This window comes from Trifolium pratense, linkage group LG5, assembly GCF_020283565.1.
Source record: "Trifolium pratense cultivar HEN17-A07 linkage group LG5, ARS_RC_1.1, whole genome shotgun sequence".
Classification (NCBI taxonomy): Eukaryota; Viridiplantae; Streptophyta; class Magnoliopsida; order Fabales; family Fabaceae; genus Trifolium; species Trifolium pratense.
The window spans coordinates 18,207,585-18,232,108 of record NC_060063.1 but is presented as its reverse complement, the minus strand read 5'-3'; the positions used below and the strand labels follow the sequence as shown (position 1 = coordinate 18,232,108).

Below are 24,524 nucleotides of genomic sequence, written 5' to 3'. Positions count from 1 at the left end.
TTCAAATTTGTTTGTATATATAATTAAATTATTTATCTTTATGATGATATTGTATTGTTTCAGTTTTACTCGCCAAAACATGATGAGATTGGAAAAATTCTGAAAGTGGAATGTACTCCCACTTTAGGAGAGACAGAATATCCTTCTATATTTGCTATCTCTTCCCGTGTTAAACCAGGTAGGCTTGCCTTGTTCCTTATAAATGAACAACTAACATTTTAGATCTTAGACTGAAAGGATTTCTACTAAATATAATTTTTGTTAACAGATGATACAATCACCGTTTTCAATCATGGACCAATATTAAATGCTAGTCTCGAATTACACATTAATAGAAACAACTCATGTCAATTATGCCACATTGCATTCCCTTTAATATAGTTAATGGGTATTTATTTTTCCTAGTTTGCTAGTAAGATCTGTGTGGAGCATCTCAGTAAACATGTCTGCTACCGTATCTCAAGATGTAGTTGTCAAACCCTGAAGGAACATATATATACCCTGTGCTTGTGTATCTCAAGATGTTTTTTTTTTTATGTTAAATCTGATTGTTTACAAATATTAATGGCTGGCGGCTTATATTTAAATAAACAGCTTTACGTGAGGTAGATGTATTAATGAACATTTGAAACAATCCTTTTATGTGTAACTTAAGGTACTGTAGAATCCTATTCACTTCTTTCTGCCGTCTCATCCGCGAGTCATATGTGAATTGAATTATCGACTGGCTGCACATGTTTAGTCTGGTACTGGGTAAATATATGAATTCCCCGATAATTTCTGATATTGAGTGTTCTACACTATTGGGCTTCTACCTCATTTATAGGTCTTTTATTGTTAGTTAAGAGGATAGTTAGTCAATTGTCAGTTACCGTTTAGTAAGAGGTTAGTCAATTATTAGGTGGGGTTAGTTAGAAGAAACAAGACATGTTGCCTATAAATAGAAAGGAGGGACTAGAGAATAAGTTTCTTGTTAATTGAGTGTTTAAGGGTCTTTTGGCACTGGGATGTGCGAAGACACATGGAGAGATGCCAGTGTTCCACGTTTAAAGGGAATTTTGTGTTACCGATCAATATCCACCTTTGAATTGATTATCTTTGAAGGACCTGCCTACTCTATAATTCGGACCGGTTAAAGAAAAAGGATTTATATATATTCTATATTAATTAATCAATATTAATTTCCTATTGTTTCAATAATTTCTTAATGCTTACATAGTTCATAATCATGTATTAAATTTCTACTTTTCACAAGGGAGTGGAATTCCAAAGGTTTTAAACCTTGAAATCCGCGGGGAACTGGTAGAAGGAAGTATCATCCGGGGTTGTGCTAAGGTTGCATGGTGTGGTGGGACTCCAGGAAAAGGTGTTTCTAGGTCAGATGATATTCCTTATATTTGTTTGTGTCGTTTTGCATTATGTATATATGTTTGAATCATATTCAACTAAAAATGGTGTATTGCAACTCTGCCATTTGTTTGTGTCCTGGTTGCTTTAGTTGGCTGCGGAGAAAGTGGAACAGTAGTCCTCTGGTCATTGTTGGGGCAGAAGATGATGAGTATCAGCCAACCATTGATGATGTAGATTCAAGTTTAGTTTTCATGTACACGCCAGTAACAGAAGAAGGTGCCAAAGGAGAACCTCAATATAAATATACAGATTTTGTAAGAGCTGGTAATGATTGAAATTTATCTATTTTTATATTCTTCATTTTTTCCTAGCTCTGATTAAAATGCTTGATAACATTTGCAGAATACTAATCTAGATTTGTCAGCATGTTTAACACTTGTTAAAATATGGGTCGTTTGGATTAGCTTATATTTTAGCTTATGCAAAACAGCTTATGCAAATAAATAATTTTTTATGTATTATTGTAAGTTTGTCAAGGTAGTTTATGATAAAATAGCTTATAAAAATACAATTTTTATTAGTAGGAACTTATAAATTAACATAAAACCTCATTTATTTGCATAAGCTGTTTTGCATAAGCTAATCCAAACGGGCCCTATATGGTCAACAATAATTATGAAATGTATGTGTTAGTGAGTTAGTTGGCTTTCAGTTTGCAATGGAGTTGTTTAATTAGCTCCTCGATTGATTTGATTGCAGTCATACTTGGATAGGATATAGTTATGGAGCTTTGAGGCACCCTAGTTCTTCCAAATGCTATCTGTTTTAATTTGGTATTAAAGTTGTTCTATCCCTTATGATCTGATTCTTTCCCTATTTCTATATCTGAATTTCAAAAGTTTGGAATTACTTTTGTTTACTCCAGATTTGGCCTGATGGGTCTCTTGCTGTTGGCAGTCTATTTCATTTGGTTGCTGGAATCTGTGATTTCCCTCACAATTGTTACTACCATATACCTTTCTAGAAACCATTAGCGGCACTTTTGCCTTTTAGGTATGTTTCTCCTTCCAGGTTCCAGCACTGCCAACCTTCCGCTCTTTCTCTTTCTGATAGAGACTTGAATGTGAAAGTGGGCTTTGACTTTGGCCCAAAACTAAGGTGTGATGAGGTGACATGAGTACATGGAGAGTATGAGGACTTACTCCACTATATAAGGAGTGTTATGCACAAGGAATAATTTAGCTAGAATTTCAGTTAGAATTAATGGGATCACTTTTAGTGATTTGGGGCACTTTAGTGCTTTGGGGCTAGTAGACTCTCTCTACTAGTTTGTTATCTTTGTTATTTTCATTCTCCATTTTCATAAACTGTGTAATTGTTCATCTGTTTCAATCAATACAATTACATATTTCTCCATTTCAATCTTATTTTCATTATTTGAGATCTAGAGTTCTATCAATTGGTCCGACCTACCGGATCCATACCACCCATACCCGATTCACCATAGGTGCGACAAACACAATGGGAGATAGCATTCAGTTGTTGGTAGAGAAGTTGATAGAAGGGAATGCAAAAATGATATTGCTATCAAAACAAATGATTCAACAGGCTCTCGGGTTGAGTGAACAGATCGGAAGGATGAGAGAAGAGATTCAAAAGGTGAAAAAGATAGAATCTGAATCGCTGCAGAATTTAACCAATTCAGAGCAATCATCGGAGCCGTCAAATCGGAAATTGCAGAGCCACAAAGAATCGATGGCTGGGCTTGATGCAGCAATTGAGAAGAAAGAAGCAGAAAACAGAGCGGCGAATGTTAAGGTGAATCAAGTGGTGGCGGTCGATTCACCGCAGTTGCCGGAACTGCCGAATGCGGAAATAGAAAGAAAGGAGAGTTTACAAATTTTATTTTGTCCGCCGATTTGGAAACCGCCAGATGCTGAGTCACGAGTCGTGACTTCCCCAACTCCACCGAAGCCATCAGAATCGTTTGAATCACACTTAGCAACAACACAAGGAGGTTTTATTGGAAGTTTTCATTCGTCACTGAAGCAGAAGGAACAACCTCCACCGAAACCACCGGATTTTTATTTCAACGCATTCTCGGTTGCCCTCTCTATACTATGCTCCAAAAGCATGCTCCTTTCTCTAATGCCTCCTATTTCTAGTTAAAATCAACCCCCATGCCTTTTGACTTATGTTTTCGGCACACAAAATCTCCCATTCCATCTCTTTCTTTCATGTTTCAATTTCTCACTCTTTTTCTTTCATTTGTCTGCAAACTCTTCTCTCTCTTTCTTCCTTGCATGTTTCTTTTTATACCTATCTCACCGTGTTTGAGTGTGTATCTCTAATAAGTACCCAAGCACTAGGGTACCCTGACTTAAAGTTAGCTATCAAGGGAGAAGAACCAAGCCGTTTGGATGGAGGATTTTAGAGGGGAGGGCTAATTTTCTTTTCTAAATTAAAGAAGCTATAAATTTCTAAATATGAATTAAGTATGATTGAAATGTTATAATATCATGTATCCTATTATTCTTTCAATTTTTTAAAATTCTCAATTGTATATCAGAGTATAGACTCAGCCTTCCAAAATCATCCCCTCAAAAACCCTGAATCCAAACACACCCTTGAGTACTCCACCGAGCATCTCATACTACTGAATGTGGGACTTAGACACCCGTAATATCCAAGTCGCTATTGTTCTCATTATATTTGTGTTTTACTTTTTGATTACCTTAGTCAGTGTTATGTATACCCTTTGCTTTTTTAATAAACCATTATGCCATTTTCCATTTTTTTAGATTAGAAAACATATATGGTAAAACAATGGTGTCGTTTGATCCATGTAGCCAACCTCACTTAGTGGGATAATGCTTAGTTGTTGCGGTTGTTGTTAAATTAGAAAACAACAAGCTTGATAAACTCAAACTGAGCCAATCCGTTCTTCATTGGATTGGTTTTGTTTTTGTTTTGCGGAAAATTACAAAGTCGAACCTGACATTTTTTATTGGTTTAGTTTTCCCCTTTCACTAAAACTGAACCAAACCAACTAGTTACAATCTATTCTTACCGTACTGGCTTGTTAGGTGAATACTATCAAAGCCTTCGTAGTTTCCGTAGATAGCTTAGGCTGGTTGATTTTATTCCAATATGATGGAATCATGTTTCTCGTTGTTCTAGTGTATATATGCTTTTAAATCTGTTGTGAATGATTAAGTGAAATATTCAGATTCAAATGATTTAATGGCTCATAATCATTAAACTGGATTATTTGTTTATTTAGATTGGTTTTGTCAATAAGTGATTAGTTTTATCACTATATATATATATATATATATATATATATATATATATATATATATATATATATATATATATTTGTAATCATGTCTAACTAATTCTCTATAATTTCCTTTTTTTATTCATATGGCAGCTCCCCCTTCAGTCAGTAATGTTAGAATAGTTGGAGATGCTGTTGAAGGAATAACCATTAAAGGAGTTGGTGATTATTTTGGTGGACGGGAGGGACCTAGCAAGTTTGAATGGTTACGAAAGAACAGGGATACTGGGTCAGTATTCTCTTCATCATGCTTTGCTGAAGGGCATGGAAATATTACATTAATTAAAGCCTCATATTCTTGTTTTTGATTTGTGCTTCCACAAATTGGAAAGTGAATTGTTGCATTCATTTTGATGCTTCAGCGATAGTTAACACCTTACTTTTACCTAATTTTTTTTCTCTTTTCCTGTCCTCTTATTTTTCTTCACTAAGCTCTTTTGTCTTGATTGATTATGACAAATATTTGCAGAGACTTTCTGTTAGTGTCAGCTGGTACATCTGATTATACCTTGACCAAAGACGATGTTGGTTGTTGTTTGACTTTTGTATACATACCAATTAATTTTGAAGGTTTGCTATCTGGGCTGGACATAATCAATTTATCCTTTATATTTAATTGTCATGTATTTCAATAACATTGTCATTGGTTTCTCTTTCAGGCCAGGAAGGAACATCATTGTCAGCAATGTCTCCTGTCGTAAAACAAGGTATCTTGATGATTATTAACAATGTCTCCTGTACTGGGTACTTCTGTTTTGTGTCATTTCCATTTTATTATGCTTTTAGGGAGTGTTTGTTTCTAATCATGTATATTCATTTTTTTTGCTAATAACTTTTCCTCATAGTGTTTGGTTAACATTTATAGCATTTCGTTGTATCATTAGTAATGTGAGAAGTCAGCTCTTAATTCAATAGAAGGAATTTGAGAAGTCAGCCCTTAATTCACAAGACAAAAATATTTACTGTGTTTCTTACCTAATTAGGCGTGTGTTTAGTTCTTTCTCGTTCATTTGCTAACATGATGAAATGTTTGTTGGGGATGATTTTAAGAAATACAATTTCTGCTAATATATACTGGCAATTGGCATATGGTTATAATGCTTCGGTCTCAATTTCAGCCCCACCAAAATTAACAAATGTCAAAATAATCGGTGATCTACGAGAGAATGGAAAAGTCACTGCGACTGGTATTGTAACTGGAGGAACTGAAGGATCTAGTAGAGTTCAGTGGTACAAAACATATTCGTCAACTTTGGACGAAAGCAATCTTGAAGCATTAAGTACTTCTAAAATAGCTAAAGTAGGTGGTTTGCTTTTTTTGGCCATTGGAGTTCTGGTTGTTTCCCATTTAGTTTCAATTATTTTTCCTTGTAAAGGGTACATTTTTCTCCACTATTCACCAAATTCCATTTTATTGTTTTGTTTTGACCGGTCAGGCATTCCGCATTCCTCTTGGAGCTGTTGGCTGTTACATTGTTGCAAAATATACACCAATGACTCCTGATGGTGATTCTGGTGAATCAACATTTGTAATATCTGATAGAGCAGTTGAGAGTAGGTTTACTTGTCTCTTCACACTCCCATTTGTTCTTTTTCTGCCATATATTACCAAGTATATAAAGACATAATCTATTAGTGTGTTTGTGTTGGCGTTGGGAGAGGTCAAACACTCCATGAGTTCGCAGAAAATATTTGTTGTATTGGCATGGGAGGTGTTTGTAATGTGGGCGAATGCTAAACCAAACACACCATATATGGACTGATTCCTTGAAGTATCAAAATAACTTTTTTTTTTCAAAATAAAAATCTATCTGAAGTTTGATATAAAAACTTTCTGTTTCTCTTTTGCAGCTCTTCCCCCAAGCTTGAATTTCTTATCAATTATTGGAGATTACAGTGAGGATGGAATATTGACAGCTTCATATGGATATGTTGGAGGTCATGAAGGAAAAAGTATATACAATTGGTATATTCATGAGGTATGCACACTCATTGAAGTTCCACAAAATATGCTTAATTCATTTTATATATGCAATGGGAGCCTAATCCCCCTACTTGTGTTTATCGAATGGTGGGTAAACTTTATCTGTTTCAAATTTTGACTTTCACTTTTTAATACATGATAGATAGGCTCATTTAGAATTTCAGTGTGCCATGTTGTTGTTATTTGGTATGTCATGGTAGCAAGACTGTTTGAACATATTTGATGGAAAATGTTTGCGCTTAGGCATGTTTTGGTTATTTTAAAGTGAGGAAAAGCACAATGGCAGTCATAATGAAACAATATGGAAAAATTTAAATGTATGAAACTGATTATAGATTGCCATACCTGTGGTGGATGTTATAGTCTGTGGCTGCCAATGTGGACCCGTGCATTCCACTATGCCATTTTGATATGGAAAGCATTGACAATATCTGCTGGATATGGTTATCTGTATACTGTCTTTCACTGCCTTCTTTATTTTGGTCTGGGGGCTGTCATTTATGTCAAATAATTGAAAGTTTTATTATCGAGTGAAATTACTTTAATATGTTGAGGAGACTTTTTTGTTTTATTCCTTCATATATTTTGGCCATATTTTTGATGTATTTATTGGCAAATAACAAAATGTATTGAGAAATTTTATCAAAAGGTTGGAAAACAGGAGTACTTTGGCCTACTACAAACAAATATAAAAATGCACCATTCCTACCTATGAAAATTGTCCTTCAGATAGAGAACTTAAGGTCTAAAACGTCTTCTGAATTTCCAGGTTGAAGGTGATTTTGGTTCTCCGATATCAGGGGTTTCTGGACTTCTACAATATCGTATTACCAAAGAAGCTATTGGAAAATTCATCTCATTCCAATGTACTCCTGTACGTGATGATGGCGTTGTGGGTGACAAAAGAATTTGTATGGGCCAGGAGCGCATTCGACCTGGTAACACCTTTATATGACCTATGTGGCAAAATTTGAATAAAAAATAGTTCTATTTTTTTTTTTATTGTTTTGGGCATAAATGAAATTTAATATTAATAACATGTAAGCTAGAATTTCTGATACGAAAAGTATTTATTCACATAAAATTTATAAAAATGGAGAATCATGAAGCTTCCGTAAGCTATATTCACATGAAATTTATAAAAATGGAGAATCATGGAGCTTCCATAAGCTACAAAGAAAAAGCAATTCAATAAATTCAATAAAGAGAAAACACAATCCTTGAACATGTCTGATGTAGGAAAATTATAAAGTCTATTTGCAACAAAAAAAGAGGCTATCCCATTAAATTTGCGAAGGACATGAGCTTTGCTAAAATTTCTAGAATTATGTTCCTTTCAAATGCAACTCTTAGAATTGAGAGTTGAGCCTAACTCAACCCTCCAAAACCGGCTTATAAGGTGAGGATTTCCCTCACTTATAAACATATATTCAGGCCACCTCGCAACCGGTGAGGGACTCTTAACACACCCCCTTGCACCCAACACTATAGGGCTTGGTGCGCGAATATAAATGGTGGGTGGCCCGATCAGAAACCTGATAGCAGGCGGCCGAGCGGATCTTGAAGGAGGCTCTGATACCATCTTAAAATTGATACTCCCTCTGGTCCTATATACAAGAGAAAACTTACTTATTAGATTCATTAAGAATCTAATGTATCTAGACCATATTATGGATTAGATACATTAGATTCTTAATGAATCTAAAAAGTAACATTTCTCTTATATATAGGACCGGAGGGAGTAGTTGTAAGGTGAGGATTGCCCTCACTTATAAAGATATATATAGGCCATATCGCAACCAATGTCGGACTCTTAACAGCAACAAAGTCCATCAGAGAGAGTGCCTAAGCTTTGTATCCTTATATGTGTACAAACTACAGAAATTGGAACATTTGTACTAAACAAGGAAAAAACACTTTGAAAATCTTGAATAGTTTGCACAAAGGTTTCCATGATTCCTTGTAATGCAAAATGAGGTGGTCATTTATTTCTGAGCATTTAAAGAACAATGGAAAATTTGGGAGAAATTACCTTCATTATTTGGATAAGTCAATAGCGCTACTCTTTAGGGTATGTTTGGATGGAGGGTGTTGGAGGGGAGGACTTACTATTCTTTTTTAAATTAAGAATACTAAATGTTTTTAAAAATGACTTGAGTGTTATTGAAGTATTATACGATCATTTATCACATTGTTCCTTCAAATTTTCTTAAAATATCAAGATATATAGATTAGGCCTCAAAAGCCCCCCCTCCAGAACCCAACTCCAAAACACACCCGTATTGAAATTTGAGATGGGAGAAAATGAAAGTAAATAACAGAAAATCAGAGGTGTTTTTGAGAATTTTCCAGGAGAATGTAGACTAAATACAGTCTGATGATGAAAACCGACTCTGTATTTAGATAGTGCTCTAGTAGTTGCTGAACTGCATTATGCATGACAGCTCTTCTGTCATAGCAGAATTAGTTACCTGCCATGTGGTGATTCTATACAACAGGCTGTAACATCAGCTGCATAATGTGCCTGTGCCGTGCACTCATTCTATATTAAAGGACACACAAAGTGGTGTTATAGCACCAATGGCTGAAGAAAAGCCTTGGCCATCAGAGGAGCTTAGTAGTTGAAGAATTAATGTGGCAAATAATTAATAATAAGAAACAGGTCGAAACAGTTGATGGAAAAGTTTAATAAATTAACAAAATAGTTTCGAATAAATGAAATGTATTAGGCACCTACATTGTACAAATTTATATACATGAGGTAATCTCTCAAAATAAGGAAAATAGGACTATCTAAGTAAACTAATTTCAAAAGTAAAGAGAAATGTTAATCCTAATTATGATTATAATTAATATGATTGGAAGTCTGAACACATGCATACATGAGATTAGAAATCCAAGAATGCTAAACAAAGAAACAAGTTTGAAAGCCTCGTGATCATTCAGATCGAATATAAATAGAATTTCTTCCATATATTGGATCCTTCCAAAATTGTTAAAAGTGAAAGATAAAAGCATTGTGCAAGTTAGTAATGCCATACAGGCTTGTACAGAAATCCAAATGGTAAATTTTGCCAATTTCCCATCCCTCTTAAGACCGGAAATTAGAATCACTCCCCACTTGAGGAGAATGCAAAACTATTCAATTAAGGTTATTAGAATAAAGCATATCTACAGTGAACACTATTAGCTATTATGGACTCAGGAGGGATGTTTGAATAGCCGCAATTTAGTAGATGATGACTTTGTAATTAATACTTAACATGATATAAATGCATACTTGTTTTGACCGATTAATCACAGTTTTCCCTCATACCTGCAAATTTTAAATAAGACACCAACATATATACAAGTCCACCAAAAGATCTCATCTGCACTGAATCACCAACAATAAACGGGCTTTGCTTATTTTTTAAACCATGCAATTTATTCCTTTTGCTTTATCTGAGATCATCCTGTATTTTTTATTGCGTTTCTTATGGTGGAGTTGTTTCATGGTGATCAGGAAGCCCGAAATTGCTTTCTTTACACATAGTTGGAAATGCGGTTGAAGGAACAACACTAAGAATTGAAAAAACATATTGGGGAGGTGAAGAGGGAGATTCAGTTTACCGCTGGCTTAGGGTACTTATTCGATGAACCTTTTGTGTTGTGAAAGTCTTTCTTCGGAACATATTATTTTCGTTAAACATTTAGTGGACTAACATATTATCTATGCCTTTATGTAGACCAGTTCCGATGGTTTCCAAAGTGAAATTATGGGTGCAACCGGGGCATCATATATGCCCTCAATTGATGATATTGGTTTCTTTATTTCTGTTTCTTGTGAGCCTGTCCGGAGTGATTGGGCTCGTGGACCCATTGTTCTCTCTGAACAAATTGGACCTATTATACCTGGTACTGATCAGTTCTTTTTTTCTTTGTATGCTCTGCTAGCTTTATATTGTTCAAGTAGAATGGAGATTTTTTGAGGCAATTTTAACTTTTTTGCACTTGTGTTGCAATTTAGGTCCACCAACTTGTCATACTCTAGAAATTCTTGGATCAATGATAGAAGGGCAGCGCTTGAACTTCAATGCTGTGTATAGCGGAGGGTCAGGCTTTTACTATCCAATGTTTATAAATTCATGTCTCTACGTTTAGGGCTTTTGATTTTATCATCGTGTTTTTGAAATAGAATTTTGGATGTTTAGGGAGTAAATCCGTTAAATATCCTTTCCTAGATCTAGGAGTAGTAGTTTTAGAATACCACTCGAAGGTACAGGAGATAAAGATGAAATCCAGAGAATAATAGAGGTGAGAAATAATGTTTGCTGTAAATGGATAATTTTTATTTGCTCACTTGAGCTACTATATAGGCAAAATTGGTTACATGTGTCCCATCATAAGGGAGAATCCTATGACCAAAACTGCCAGCTAATACATAAAAGATAATTCAAATAAAAGCTAATGCTTAAAATCTACTGAATAAATGTTACTTATTTAAATAAGTGACTTTCGGTCACAATACCCCCTCCTTTGAGAACACCCTTGTCCTCAAGGGTGAAAATCAGGAAATTTTTTCAATAGATCATAGTAAAATTCCCATGTAGCATGTTCCGGGGGGCTGTCCTTCCACTGTACCAGAACTTTGGTGGCTGCTCTACGCCCTCGCCGAACCATTTTTCTGTCCAAAATCATGTCTGGAGTTCGGGCCTGTTGATCAGTAGCAACTGTTATAGGAACAAAAGTAGTGGAAGCTGGATTGGGGCACAACTTAAGTTGAGAGACATGAAACACATTGTGTATGTTAACGGAGGCAGGTAATTCCAGCTGATAAGCAACTTGACCCACTTTATCTAGCACCTTAAATGGACCAAAAAACTTCGGGAGCAATTTGTTGTGCACGTGTGGTTTAGCAGACATTTGTCTATATGGTTGCAATTTGAGATACACAAAATCACCAATCTCAAATTTCCTGTCACTTCTATGTTTGTCAGCTTGTTGGATCATTCTGTTCTGTGCTCGAAGTAGATGAAATTTCAATAGTTTCATGGCTTCCTCTCTAGCTAACAAGGACCTGTCCACAGTGACAGAGTCTGATGCACCAGGTAAATAAGGAAGATGGATAGGAGGAGGCTGCCCATAAACGACTTCATAAGGGTAGCTTGAATTGAAGAGTGAAAATTGGTGTTATACCAATATTCAGCTAGTGAGATCCATTGAGACCATGTTGAAGGTTTATCTGAACACATACATCTAAGATAAGTTTCCACAGCTTTATTAACAATCTCTGTCTGGCCATCCGACTGAGGGTGATATGCTGTAGATTTGTTCAATTCAACGCCTTGTAGTTTAAAGAACTCATTCCAGAACTTGCTTAGGAAAATGGGATCCCTATCATTAGTAATGGAATCAGGTAATCCATGTAATTTGAAGACATTATCCAAAAAAACCTTAGCTATATCCATGGCAGTATATGGGTGAGACAAAGGAATAAAGTGAGCATATTTACTCAACCTATCAACAACTACCAAGATGACATGTTTACCTGTCGACGGGGGTAGGCCCTCAATGAAGTCCATGCTAATATCCACCCAAATTTTTGTTGGAATTGGAAGTGGGTGCAGCAGACCTGGACAAGCACTCAAATCAGATTTGTTTCGTTGGCACACCACACAGTTTTTGATATAGTTATGGATATCCTTAGCCATACCCTTCCAAAAGAATAAAGATTTCACTCTAGCTATCGTGCAATCCCTACCAGAGTGACCACCAACTGCAGAATCATGTAACCATTGTAAAATTGATTCTTGAAGCTGAGTATTATGACCAATTACTAGTTTTCCTCGCCTTCTCAACTCGCCCCTAACACAAGTGAACTTAGGGTGAGAATTAGGATTTTGTTGTAAATCTTGAATAAGTTGCTGCAGTACCATGTCACTATACCAACATGCTTTAATAGAATCATAAAGGTCGGTAGAAGCAGAGTTAAGTATCATCGGAAGAAGTTCAGCCCCTTCTTTTCGTGAAAGAGCATCTGCAGCTACATTATGGGCACCCTCCTTGTAATGGATCTCAAAGTCAAAACCCATAAGTTTAGCTACCCAAGCCTGTTGAAATGCAGTGTTTAACCTTTGTTCCAAAATGTGTTTGATACTACGTTGGTCAGTTTTGATGATGAATGGAGCATGGGCCAAATAAGCACCCCATTTCTGAACTGCATAAACAATTGCAAGCAATTCTCTTTCATAAACAGACATGACTTGTTGCTTGGGGCCGAGGGACTTACTGATGTAAGCTATAGGATGGTGGTCTTGCATCAAAACAGCTCCTATCCCTTTACCAGACGCATCTGTCTCCACTATAAATTTCTTTGAAAAATCCGGTAAACTCAACAGAGGAGCGGAGATTAAAGCTTGTTTCAGCTGTGTAAAAGCGTTGGTGGAATCTGAACTCCATACAAAATTGTCACGTTTCAGCATATCAGTCAATGGCTTAGCAATTTTGCCAAAATCTTTGACAAACCGTCTGTAGTAGCCAGCTAGTCCCAAGAATCCTCGTAATTGCTTAAGGGTTGTAGGAAAAGGCCAATTCCCTACTGCTTCAATCTTAGCAGGGTCAGTTGAAACCCCTTCTTGGGTGATAAAGTGTCCCAAGTATTCAACTCTTGAGGTGGCAAAGGTACACTTTTTTTGGTTGAGGAATAAGTTGTTATGTCTGATCAGCTGGAATATTGAATTCAAATGTTCTGTATGCTCCTGTAATGATTTACTGTAAATAAGCAGATCATCAAAGAAAATAATCACGAACTTTCTTAGGAATGGCTTGAATAAATGGTTCATGAGAGCCTGAAAAGAAGCAGGAGCATTAGTTAAACCGAATGGCATGACTAAATATTCATAATGCCCACTATGAGTCTTGAAAGCTGTTTTATACTCTTCTCCTTTAGCCATTCTCAATTGATGATAACCTGATTTGAGATCCAACTTAGAGAAAATGGATGATCCTGACAACTCATCTAGCAAATCTTCGATAAGTGGAATGGGGAATCTATCCTTGATAGTAAGGTGATTCAGCCTCCTAAAATCTACACAAAGCCTCCATGATCCATCTTTTTTTCTTACTAACACTGTAGGGGATGAGAAAGGACTGTTACTGTGTTGAATGATCCCTTGATTCAACATTTCAGTAATCAGGTTATCAATGATGGTTTTTTGAATAAGAGAATACCGATAAGGTTTCATGTTGAATGGTTCAGAACCCTCTTTTAAGGGAATGTTGTGATCAAATCCAAGACGATGGGGTGGCAGTGCAGATGGCTCTTTAAAAATATCTGGAAACTCTTGTAATACCTGAGCAATGAGGGTTGGAATAGGGAAATCAGCATCAGCAGGCTGAAGTAATAAGCAAGTAGGGATATCCAAATTCTGGGCAGGTTGGCATATGGTTAAGAAACAAACTTCAGCGCCATTTTGCATAGCATGAGCAAAACTTTTGTTGTTGACCAACTTGATGGAAGGAACTTTCGCACCCCGGAGTACAAATTTTTTGCCCTTAGTAGTAAATTCCATTTGAAGCTTCTCAAAATCCCATAAGATAGGACCTAGTGATTTGAGCCACTGAATTCCCAAGATGAGGTCAGAACACCCCAAAGGTAAAACTATAACATCTGCAGTAAAAACAGTTTGTTGTAGAAGCCATTTAAAACCCTTGCAAATAAAAGCTGCCTGAAGCTTATGTCCACCTCCACTAGTGACTGCCAATGGGGAAATTGCTTCTAACTTACACCCTAATTTCTTAGCCAACTCCAAATCCAAGAAATTATGTGTACTACCACTGTCTAAGAGTATATGTATCATCTTTTTTTCTTGCAGCCCAGTCACTCGCATAGTTTGATAGTGAGAAATACCAGTCAAAGCTTGTAAAGACAATTGAGGACTGTCAAAGACAGGAATATCAACATTCTCAGTAATTGCAACAGAGTCGATTTCCTTCTCACCAAGTTCATCCTCATCTAATTCCATAACCATCATATGAGATCGCCTATGTTTAAGTTGGTGACCTGGGGTAAAAACCTCATCACAAAACATACACAATCCTTTGGCACGTCTATCTTCCATCTCTGCAGCTGAAACGGTTCTGTTTGTTTTGGAAAATAAAGGTTTTGGGTTTGGAACATTTGGGGTTGGAGGAGTTTGGACAAGAGAGGTGTTTGAAGTCTGGTTAGGGGAAGATTTAGAGTATGAAGGGGAATACTTAGAAAACGCAGAAAAACGGCCTTGGGTTTTAATATCTCTGGAAGATTCATGAAGTTTAGCAAGGTTGGCAGCATGTGCAATGTTAGTGGGGTTAAACATCCGAACATGCATTTGAGTGTGATATTCTAATCCAGCTAAAAATATACTTAGAGAATGTTCAGGAATTAGGGATACCTGAGTTAGGGCTAATTCAAATTTATCAATATACTCTTGAATCTTTCCTACATGCTTGATTTGTAACAACGAAGATAAAGGATCTTCATAAGCATCTCCAAATCGAGCAGTAACATCAGTAATGTATTGTTGCCAAGAAGGATAAATATCAAACTTCTGGCGCATATAGTTCAGATGCCATTGCAGAGCTAACCAATCAAGATGAATTGAAGCTAAACGTACCATGGAGGTTGCCGGAGTTTCGTCGAGAAGAAAAAATTGGTCACATTTGTAAAGCCAATCCCTAACATTTTTGCCGTCGAAACGTGGGAACTCCACCTTAGAGATTCGAGTAGAGTAGAAATTGGAGTTACCAGAACGAGGACCACCAGAGCCTTGGCGGCCGTTGGAAGCTGGAGAACTTTGTTCATCCCGAGCACGCAGCAAAGAACGAATTTCGTCCATGTCGGTTGAACGTTGAAGCTGTAGTTGTTGAAGACGATCTTCAAACCTTCGTTCCATTTCATCTAGGGATTTTGAAGGGGATGCCATGGCCAAGGTCACAGGATGATACCAATTGAAATAGAATTTTGGATGTTTAGGGAGTAAATCCGTTAAATATCCTTTCCTAGATCTAGGAGTAGTAGTTTTAGAATACCACTCGAAGGTACAGGAGATAAAGATGAAATCCAGAGAATAATAGAGGTGAGAAATAATGTTTGCTGTAAATGGATAATTTTTATTTGCTCACTTGAGCTACTATATAGGCAAAATTGGTTACATGTGTCCCATCATAAGGGAGAATCCTATGACCAAAACTGCCAGCTAATACATAAAAGATAATTCAAATAAAAGCTAATGCTTAAAATCTACTGAATAAATGTTACTTATTTAAATAAGTGACTTTCGGTCACAGTTTTCTTCCCCTGACATGGGATTTGTTGCTTGCCTTTCAGGGAGAGAGGAGAATGCATCCACGAGTGGTTTAGAGTAAAAGACAATGGTGTTCGTGGGAAAATAAGTAGTCAAGGTGAGTTTTGTGTAGTCGAGTTCCTAGAGAAGTGCGGTGATATGTATTTATCTGTTATCATCTATTTTTTTCCACAGAAATCTATTATCATCTATTATAGTATTATATAATCTCAAGGTGCTAGCTAGTTTAGTGGTAGCTAGTAAGAACTTGGTGCTTAGCCTTGTAACCTTAAGGTGCAATGATCAAACCTCCCTTGAAACCATTGTAAAATGGGCATTAGTGCCACTTTGATTAATAAACATTTCCCCCTTCCCCAATTTTTTAAAATAATTATATAAAATAATAAAACTTTTTTTTCGACAAAAAATAATTATAGTCATAACTATATAATTATGTACTCCTTTTTTTTTTTATAATAATAATAATAATAATAATTATGTACTCCTTTAAAAAATATATAATTATTATAATTATAAAGTAAGGTTTTCCAAATAAGGAATTTTCCAAGTGTCTCGCGGTCTCACCCACATTCATTGTGATTCCCGCCTAATTCCAATTTTCCAAATTTTCAATTTTACGTATTATTTATTATTATTTTTTTATGAGTTTAATTGTTGTGCACCGTCGGTGTAATTTTTTTTTACACATACATCTAATGACGCGTTGCCACATCATTTAATGAATGTGACACATCATGTGTTTTTAATTACCATACATGACGTGTCAGTATATTATTGGACGCATGTGCAAAATAACTTTACACCGACGGTGCATATAAATTAAATTCTTTTTCTTTTCTATTTTATTTATTCTATCATTTACTTACATTACAATGTTCATTTCAAATTCTCAATTTTCTCTTAAATCACTGTTTGTTATTGTTGCTCTTTTTTTATTTTCAATTTCAAATTGGTTTGATTTAGTTATTCATAACTTCAAACTTTTCCTCCATTCATACATTTGCTTTCATGGCCTCTAAAAATGTTTAATTATTCTTATTATTCTTGTGTTCTCATGTGATATGACGTTATGTGTGTATATACTTATGTATTGTTATTAAATACAACTCTTATTTTATGTATTGAAAGTAATAATAATTAAAAAATGATATTTTTCTTTCAACAAACCCAAGTTATAAAATTATTTTTATTTTAAGTTTTTTCTTTCAAATTTACAAAATGTATAAAATATATGTATCTACGTTATAAAATTTTATACCATATAATTAATATACTAAATACATTTTTCTGAGTTTAGATCAGCTCCATTGGGTTATCCTCCTTTTCCTCCAGTCTATTGCTCAGATAGTGACATGTGGCAAAAACATATTTCAATGGTCCAGATTAAAAAAACAGAACAAGGAAATTAACACGGAAACTTTTCTCTCTTATTCCTGCACATATCACTGTTCATCTTCCACAGGCGTAGCCACCACCATGCCAAAGCTCACCACTGTAATAGCCACCACCATGCCAAAGCTCTGCAGCCACTGTGTCTAGATTCTTAGTCTCTTCTTTCTATCAAACTCACCACTTTGGATCTGCAATTTTTTTCAATTCTTTTGGATCTGCCTTTTTTCCCCAAATATTTTATAGCAATAATTTTCAAACAAATCTTCAATGAAATACTAAATACGGCGGCGACGATTCAAAGAGACGGCAACAGAGATTCAAAGAAACGGCAACGGAGATTTGTTTCAAAAATACGACAACTAGCTATAATTTCACGACTCCATTTAGTTGATTGTTACAGCCCTGAAGATGATGAGGCGAGAAGGAAGAAGAGGGGAGACCTGGCGCCGCTGCCGACCGCGCGCGGCTTCTCCCGCTGCTGTGTTGTTTCGCGGCCGTGTTCGGCAAGACGAAGATGATGAGGCGGAGACAACAAGTTGAATGAGTTTTATTTAATTTTAATCTGGACCATTGAAATATTTGATTGCCAGATGTCACGATCTGAGCAATAGACTGGAGGAAAAGGAGGATAACCCAATGGAGCTGATCTCAACTCCATTTTTCTTACTATTTACAATAAAGAGTCATTACATTTATCATTAAAAATATGTATTTCAAAATGTCATAAATTTTTTATTTGTACACTTAAACTCTTATTTTAGTTGTGTAAATTATTATAGAACAATAATAAAAAAAAAGATTAATTTTATGCACCAACAAATTAACTTTTTCCACATGCATCCAATCGAATCATACCATGAGGCCACTTTGCTATATTATTTCCTAACATGTATTGACAAATATCTACATGGTAAAATGAGATTTGATGCATGTGTAAATTAATTTTACACTTATAGTGTATATACGTTAAATTATAATTAAAATTATTCTCCTACCTTGATCGTAATTTATATATGTTTAACCTATTATTTTTTAAAGAGTCTAGCGGTGAGAATTACACAATAAGTTTAGAAAATGTCTGTACAACCTTTTACCATTTGAGCTGCCCTTATGAGACACCCTATTTTATATTTTGAAGTAAATAATGATAATCTATCCAACCAACTATTTAGTATTTACACTATTAAAAATTATTATGTTAATGTTATCAACTATTAAAACATAATTTTTTAAATTTTTGTATATAGTTCTTCATACAAGCTTTTGAAAAATTATCATATAAAAGTACTAATATTTTTAAAAAAGTGTAAAACTTAATTGATACCCGTGCATGACATTTGTCATTACTCTAGTTATGGAAAACTTAAATGCTTGATATTTGTGATTAGCAGATTTCTTGGATTTGACTCTTGACGATGTTGCTGCCAGCATAGAGCTCGTCTACACACCTGTGTGCAAAGATGGAACTAAAGGCAGCCCAAAGAATGTGGTATCTAATATAATTTTTCCTGGTAAGTTTGTTTTGCGCATGAAATTGGAAAAATAGTGTGAATTTTATGTAACATGGTCCTAATTTTGTAGGTGGAGTCCAAGATACAATTAGTGATATCGGTTCTCTGTTAATTACTTTAACCAAGTTTTAATATACTTTAACTAATTAATTGTTAATTCAATGTGCAAATCTTTGACAAAATAATATCTTCATTACTTAATTGAAAATGACCATTTATAAGTTGTACTACCTCCATCCCTTATATCATATATGTACGACCCGCCTATAAAATTTATTTATCCCTTTTTTATATGACCCTTTTTGAATTAAAAAATGTATTAGTTATTTTTTTACAACAACACTCTTAATTAAATGGAGAGAATTAAAACACCAACTGTTTCTCTTTCTTAATAATTGAAGGATAATTTTTGAAAGAGTATGTAAAGAAGTTTTTTAGTTCTTGTTCTTTGGTCAATGCAGTCTTTCATATAGGACAGAGGTAGTAATAGTATTACTTCCTCCGTCTCATAAAAAGTGTCTCGTTTGCAATATTTCTCTGTCCCAAAATAATTATGACTTTAAAATACCAATGAAACATTAATTATTTTTTTACACTAATATACCCTTATTTATTGTATTTCAACTCGTCTAACTACTCCACTAACTACAATTAATAAGGGTGTTTTAGCCAATGAAATCTATTTTATCATTAAAATCAACACAACTAATTATTTTTTTAATAACCCTGCACAATGCAAATAGGACACTTCATGAGAAGGAGGGAGTAATCATTAATAAACGAGTTTCTGAATGTCATCATACTCCTGAATCTTAATTATATTTTAATAAATAGTTGCTTTGTGCAACTGTAGAGCTAAGTACACTGAGTACTCTATTATACTTTTGACGAGCTCTTTTAGTATAAACACCAATGTTTGAAAGTTCTGAATGATGTCGTCTGTGCCTATATTTCCTGGATAATGGATCAGTTTTGTTAGTTGTTGTTTTGTATGTGTGTGTATGTATCAATTCTATAATATTTTGTGTCATGGTTATATACACCCCTAATGTAATTTATTTGTTCTTTTATCTTCTTTGCTCAGCGGATCCTAAGGGAATAGAGCTCATAATTCCGGACTGTTGCGAAGGCAGGCAGGTTACCCCATTGAGAATATATTTTGGTGGACATGAAGGAGTTGGACAATATATTTGGTACCGGACAAAGATTAAGCTTGAAGGATCTGCACTGCTAAATATATCTAATGCTTCTGACATTGTTATGTGCGGGACAGAGCAGTAAGTACCAACATATTTTATTGTATTGTAATTATCATATGATAGATCATATATGCATGAAATTGAAGATTATCTGATTATTTTCTTTGTTATGGCAGAACATATAAACCAACTCTTGAAGATGTTGGATCTTTTTTGGCCTTGTATTGGGTACCAACTCGTGTGGATAGCACTTGTGGGGAGCCATTGGTTGCAACTTGCAGCACCCCAATTTCCCCTGGTATCTTTGTAGCTCTTAGCTTGAAGTTCTTATTTAGTTATTTCTGATGCTGTTTATGTGGGTTCTGTGTAAATACATCTGATGTAGAGTGTGGTATTTAGCACATTTTGTTGACTTACTCCTATAATAATTTGCAGCACCTCCAGTAGTTGTGAATGTATGCGTGAAAGAGTTGTCTTTGGGAATCTATTCTGGTGAAGGTGAATATTTTGGTGGATATGAAGGAGAAAGCCTTCTTAGCTGGCATAGAGTAAATGGTGAGGGGATCGTTGAACCGATTAATGGGGCAAATTCTAGAACCTACACAGTTACTGATTCAGATTACACTTGTCGTTTGTTGTTTGGGTAATGTTTCTATATTATTCTGTAGCTTATCATTTTTTACCATGAAAAATGTGAATGATATGCCATGATAAACATAACAGCTTGTTTAAACTCAGCTTCAGAATGTGAAAGAGATAGTTTTTTATGTTATTTGTCCATCATTTCAGATTTGGGGAACTTTTTAGTGAATTTATTTTGAATGTAAAACCATCTTTTTAGATTAGATAAATTTAGTTAAAACCACCTTTTAAAATTTCAATTGCAAGTATAAGGCATCATAATTTTGTTCTCATGTACAATACAGGTCAGTAAACGATTCACAATTTCAACATATGTTGGTCCAGTTGGAGGATTCAACTCATCCCAAAAGGATGCGAGTTCGAATCCCACAACTTCTCTAAAATGATCATGCAGCAAATATAATTAATTTTATTTTGCTAGGGATTAATTTGAATTATAGATGCTATCTAAAATGCTATTTCCTAATCTGTTTATTATTTTTATTAGCAGGCTTAGGCTTGTACTATTTTCATAGACTAGTGCATGACCTAATCATTTGCGTAAAAAGGTTGCTTATGATATTATTGTATCACATCATCATGTGTCACATCAACCAAATATCAATTGCGAGGCTCCTCTCCATTACTCCTTTTACACCCAAACCTTGTAAATTCAACAAGATAAACAATTAAGATGTATTTTAATCATAATATCCTGTTGGTACTTGTTGAGGGTCTCAAATCAACTAGAGATAGGGCCTTGTTACTGCATATAAGGCTTGAACAGTCCTCTTACAAGTTAGTTTTGTGGGGTTGAGTTATGCCCAATCCAAAGTCTAAGATGGTATTGGAGCTTATCATTGGGTCATCCATATTATCTATTTACCAAGTACAGTAAGGGGGTGTATTGGAAAAAAAAACTCAGGTCCCACAATGATTATAGTGCCTACTGCCTAATAATTGCTTATAAAAGCTTGGACACTCATTCTAAAATACACTATGGTATTCGAGCCTGGTTTGATCTCTTACTGGGCCAGGATTTCTATTATTCCCCCGACATTTGTCAACGTTCTAGATATCCCGTTAGGGGGTGTATTGCTTATAAGACTTTGGAAGCCATTAACTTACTAGTTGATTTTGTGTGCTTGAGTTAGGGCTGGAGCCCAAATTCTATGATGGGCTAATTTTCTTCTATCTTTTCAGATATACTCCAGTTCGTTCAGATTCAGTTGTAGGTGAACTCAGGTTATCTGATCCAACTGACATTCTTTTCCCAGGTAACCATTGTGCAAATGTGATTTTCTAAGTTGGATATATTTTTGAACAGTAAAGCACTTTTATTTTTTAAAATTTTAAAGTTGTTCTTGGTAAGTAATTTGGGTTCTTGCATTGCCTTCTAGAGCTTCCATATGCAGAGATGCTTGCTCTGACAGGAAAGGCAGTTGAAGGTGACATACTTACAGCTGTTGAAGTGATACCAAATAGTGAGATGCAGCAACATGTCTGGAGCAAGTACAAGAAAGACATAAGATACCAATGGTATGGTCTTGTACTTTACATTGATGATACTTCTCATTGAATTTACTTTTTATTCCCTGGAGTGATTCATTTACAATAATAGCTGGTAGTCACTACTACTATCTGAATAATTACGATTTTCATATGGGCTCACAAATCTAGGTCATGGTCTGCAAATTTATCTATATAGTAGGTAATAAATATATCATAATAGGTACAATAAATATTAAATGAGTGAAAAGAGCATTTCCAAGAAAGAAAACAAAGGTTCCCATGCAACTTAGTTTTTTATTTAAGAATGATAATTTACCTACGTTGTCTTTCAAGCTGAAACATATTTCACAATATATTCATTAGAGGAGCATTGATTGTATCAATAAGCATATATTTCCATATATGGTTTAAATTTTTTTACCAAGTAAATGTTATATTTGTGGTGATATTTATTTCTATATCATTGCAAACTTGCGATGATTTTAATTGAAAACCATTATTTGTATTCCATCAATATATCATTGCAGGTTTTGTTCATCAGAAGTGGGAGACAGTTTTTCATATGAGCCATTACCCAATCAAAATTCTTGCTCCTATAGGGTGCGGTTGGAGGATATTGGCCGTTGTTTGAAATGTGAATGTGTTGTAACTGATGTGTTTGGAAGGTCGAGTGAGGTGGTATACATTGAGACAACGCCTGTATTGCCAGGTGCATTGAGACAACGCCTGTATTTGTGCTTTACCATTATACCTGTTTTATGATTGATTCTTCCGTGTATTTTTGTCATTATTTCTGCCTTGCTCTAAGTATTATATGTGCATTCTTAGGGATTCCTAGAATACACAAGCTTGAGATTGAGGGAAGGGGATTCCATACCAATCTCTATGCTGTTCGTGGCAATTATAGTGGTGGGAAGGAAGGGAAAAGTAGAGTCCAGTGGCTTAGATCAATGGTTGGAAGTCCTGATCTGATCTCTATACCAGGTATGCTAAATCTTTTAGCTCATTATGATAAGTGTTTCCAGTTAAAACTGTAGAGAAGTATTATGATTGAATTTCAATACATAAACCAGATGATGAACTAAATTGATGGAAAAGTCAGAATAATTGCATGTATGCAGATGTAAAAATATGTATGTATTTAAATTGATCTAAGGGACATGATTTAACCCTCTCATCTCTCACAATAAAAGTCCTCTCACTTTTTTTTTTTTGACGAAGTCCTCTCACTTGAAAGCTCCTATATATATATATATATATATATATATATATATATATATATATATATATATATATATATATAGGAGTATAATTGGGTACTCCAACACAATAAGAAAAACACATCCAGGACAAGCAAATCAGACTAGCCAATACCCACCAAAACCAGAGGACTACACAGGTCTTTTGGGCAAGAAGTGGTTTAAAATGTTTAGTCCCACAAAATAGGATAACTATTGACTTTTGAAAATTTTCCATTTCCTGCTATTAGATCTATCTACAAACTGTTATTGAAGAGTCATAAGTTTCTTGGTACATTTTGGTGATTTTTGTTATTGCTCAAGTGGAGACAAGATAGACCATTGACGAAAAGGCTAAATTAATAAATCTGTTTAACTGGTAGTCTTAATAATTTGAAAGAAGCAGATTCTGAAAAAACTATTAGTCGAGTACTGCAATGAAGCTAAACAGACAACTTTATACCATAGCAGTGGCAAAAGGAGATAACTGTTCTTGTAAATTCTGTCTTCTAACTCTATTAACTATTAATATTAGAAAATAGAAATGGAAAACTGTAAAATCCTGTTAAATGAATTTTGTAGTGCATAGAAAGGGCTTGATAACATGGCGGTAACTATGGATACCTACTAATTGTTTAACATGTTATATTCTAGTAATCATCTGTGTTGCACAGATACGGACATGTGGCAGCCGCCAAGTTGTACCTGTGCTTTCTGGATAAACCTTACATGAATAATATTCTTTTCTGTTGTGTATCTATGTTTATCAAACTTTTTTTCTATTAAATTTCAGGAGAAACAGGCAGAATGTATGAAGCAAACGTTGATGATGTCGGCTATAGGTTGGTGGCCATCTACACTCCTGTAAGAGAGGATGGAGTAGAGGGACAATCAGTTTCTGTATCCACAGATCCAATTGCAGTTGGTAAGTTTTAATTCTTTAACTAAATGATAACATGGTTTGATGTACCAGTTGAAATTCTTTCTTTAACATTGTTTTTTGACATTATATAGTACTTGGGTTGGGTGAGCTGCCAAACATTTGTTGGTT

General features: G+C 35.0%; 1 protein-coding gene across 2 annotated transcripts in view; it reads left to right on the top strand.

The window, feature by feature from the left end:
• The window catches only part of LOC123883667 (187-kDa microtubule-associated protein AIR9), a 32,469-nt gene that overhangs the window by 5,497 nt on the left and 2,448 nt on the right, over window positions 1-24,524 (top strand). For both annotated transcript variants that reach the window (XM_045932565.1, XM_045932566.1), the window contains 23 exons: window positions 64-178; window positions 1,256-1,376; window positions 1,499-1,674; window positions 4,784-4,919; window positions 5,160-5,260; window positions 5,350-5,397; window positions 5,809-5,990; window positions 6,127-6,244; window positions 6,542-6,669; window positions 7,444-7,612; window positions 10,180-10,298; window positions 10,403-10,571; window positions 10,684-10,768; window positions 16,024-16,097; window positions 18,784-18,903; window positions 19,988-20,180; window positions 20,279-20,400; window positions 20,538-20,745; window positions 21,927-22,000; window positions 22,124-22,262; window positions 22,763-22,944; window positions 23,064-23,219; window positions 24,267-24,398. In XM_045932565.1, the coding sequence (XP_045788521.1) occupies window positions 64-178; window positions 1,256-1,376; window positions 1,499-1,674; window positions 4,784-4,919; window positions 5,160-5,260; window positions 5,350-5,397; window positions 5,809-5,990; window positions 6,127-6,244; window positions 6,542-6,669; window positions 7,444-7,612; window positions 10,180-10,298; window positions 10,403-10,571; window positions 10,684-10,768; window positions 16,024-16,097; window positions 18,784-18,903; window positions 19,988-20,180; window positions 20,279-20,400; window positions 20,538-20,745; window positions 21,927-22,000; window positions 22,124-22,262; window positions 22,763-22,944; window positions 23,064-23,219; window positions 24,267-24,398 (3,067 nt within the window). The remainder of the gene's footprint in view (window positions 1-63; window positions 179-1,255; window positions 1,377-1,498; window positions 1,675-4,783; window positions 4,920-5,159; window positions 5,261-5,349; window positions 5,398-5,808; window positions 5,991-6,126; window positions 6,245-6,541; window positions 6,670-7,443; window positions 7,613-10,179; window positions 10,299-10,402; window positions 10,572-10,683; window positions 10,769-16,023; window positions 16,098-18,783; window positions 18,904-19,987; window positions 20,181-20,278; window positions 20,401-20,537; window positions 20,746-21,926; window positions 22,001-22,123; window positions 22,263-22,762; window positions 22,945-23,063; window positions 23,220-24,266; window positions 24,399-24,524) is intronic.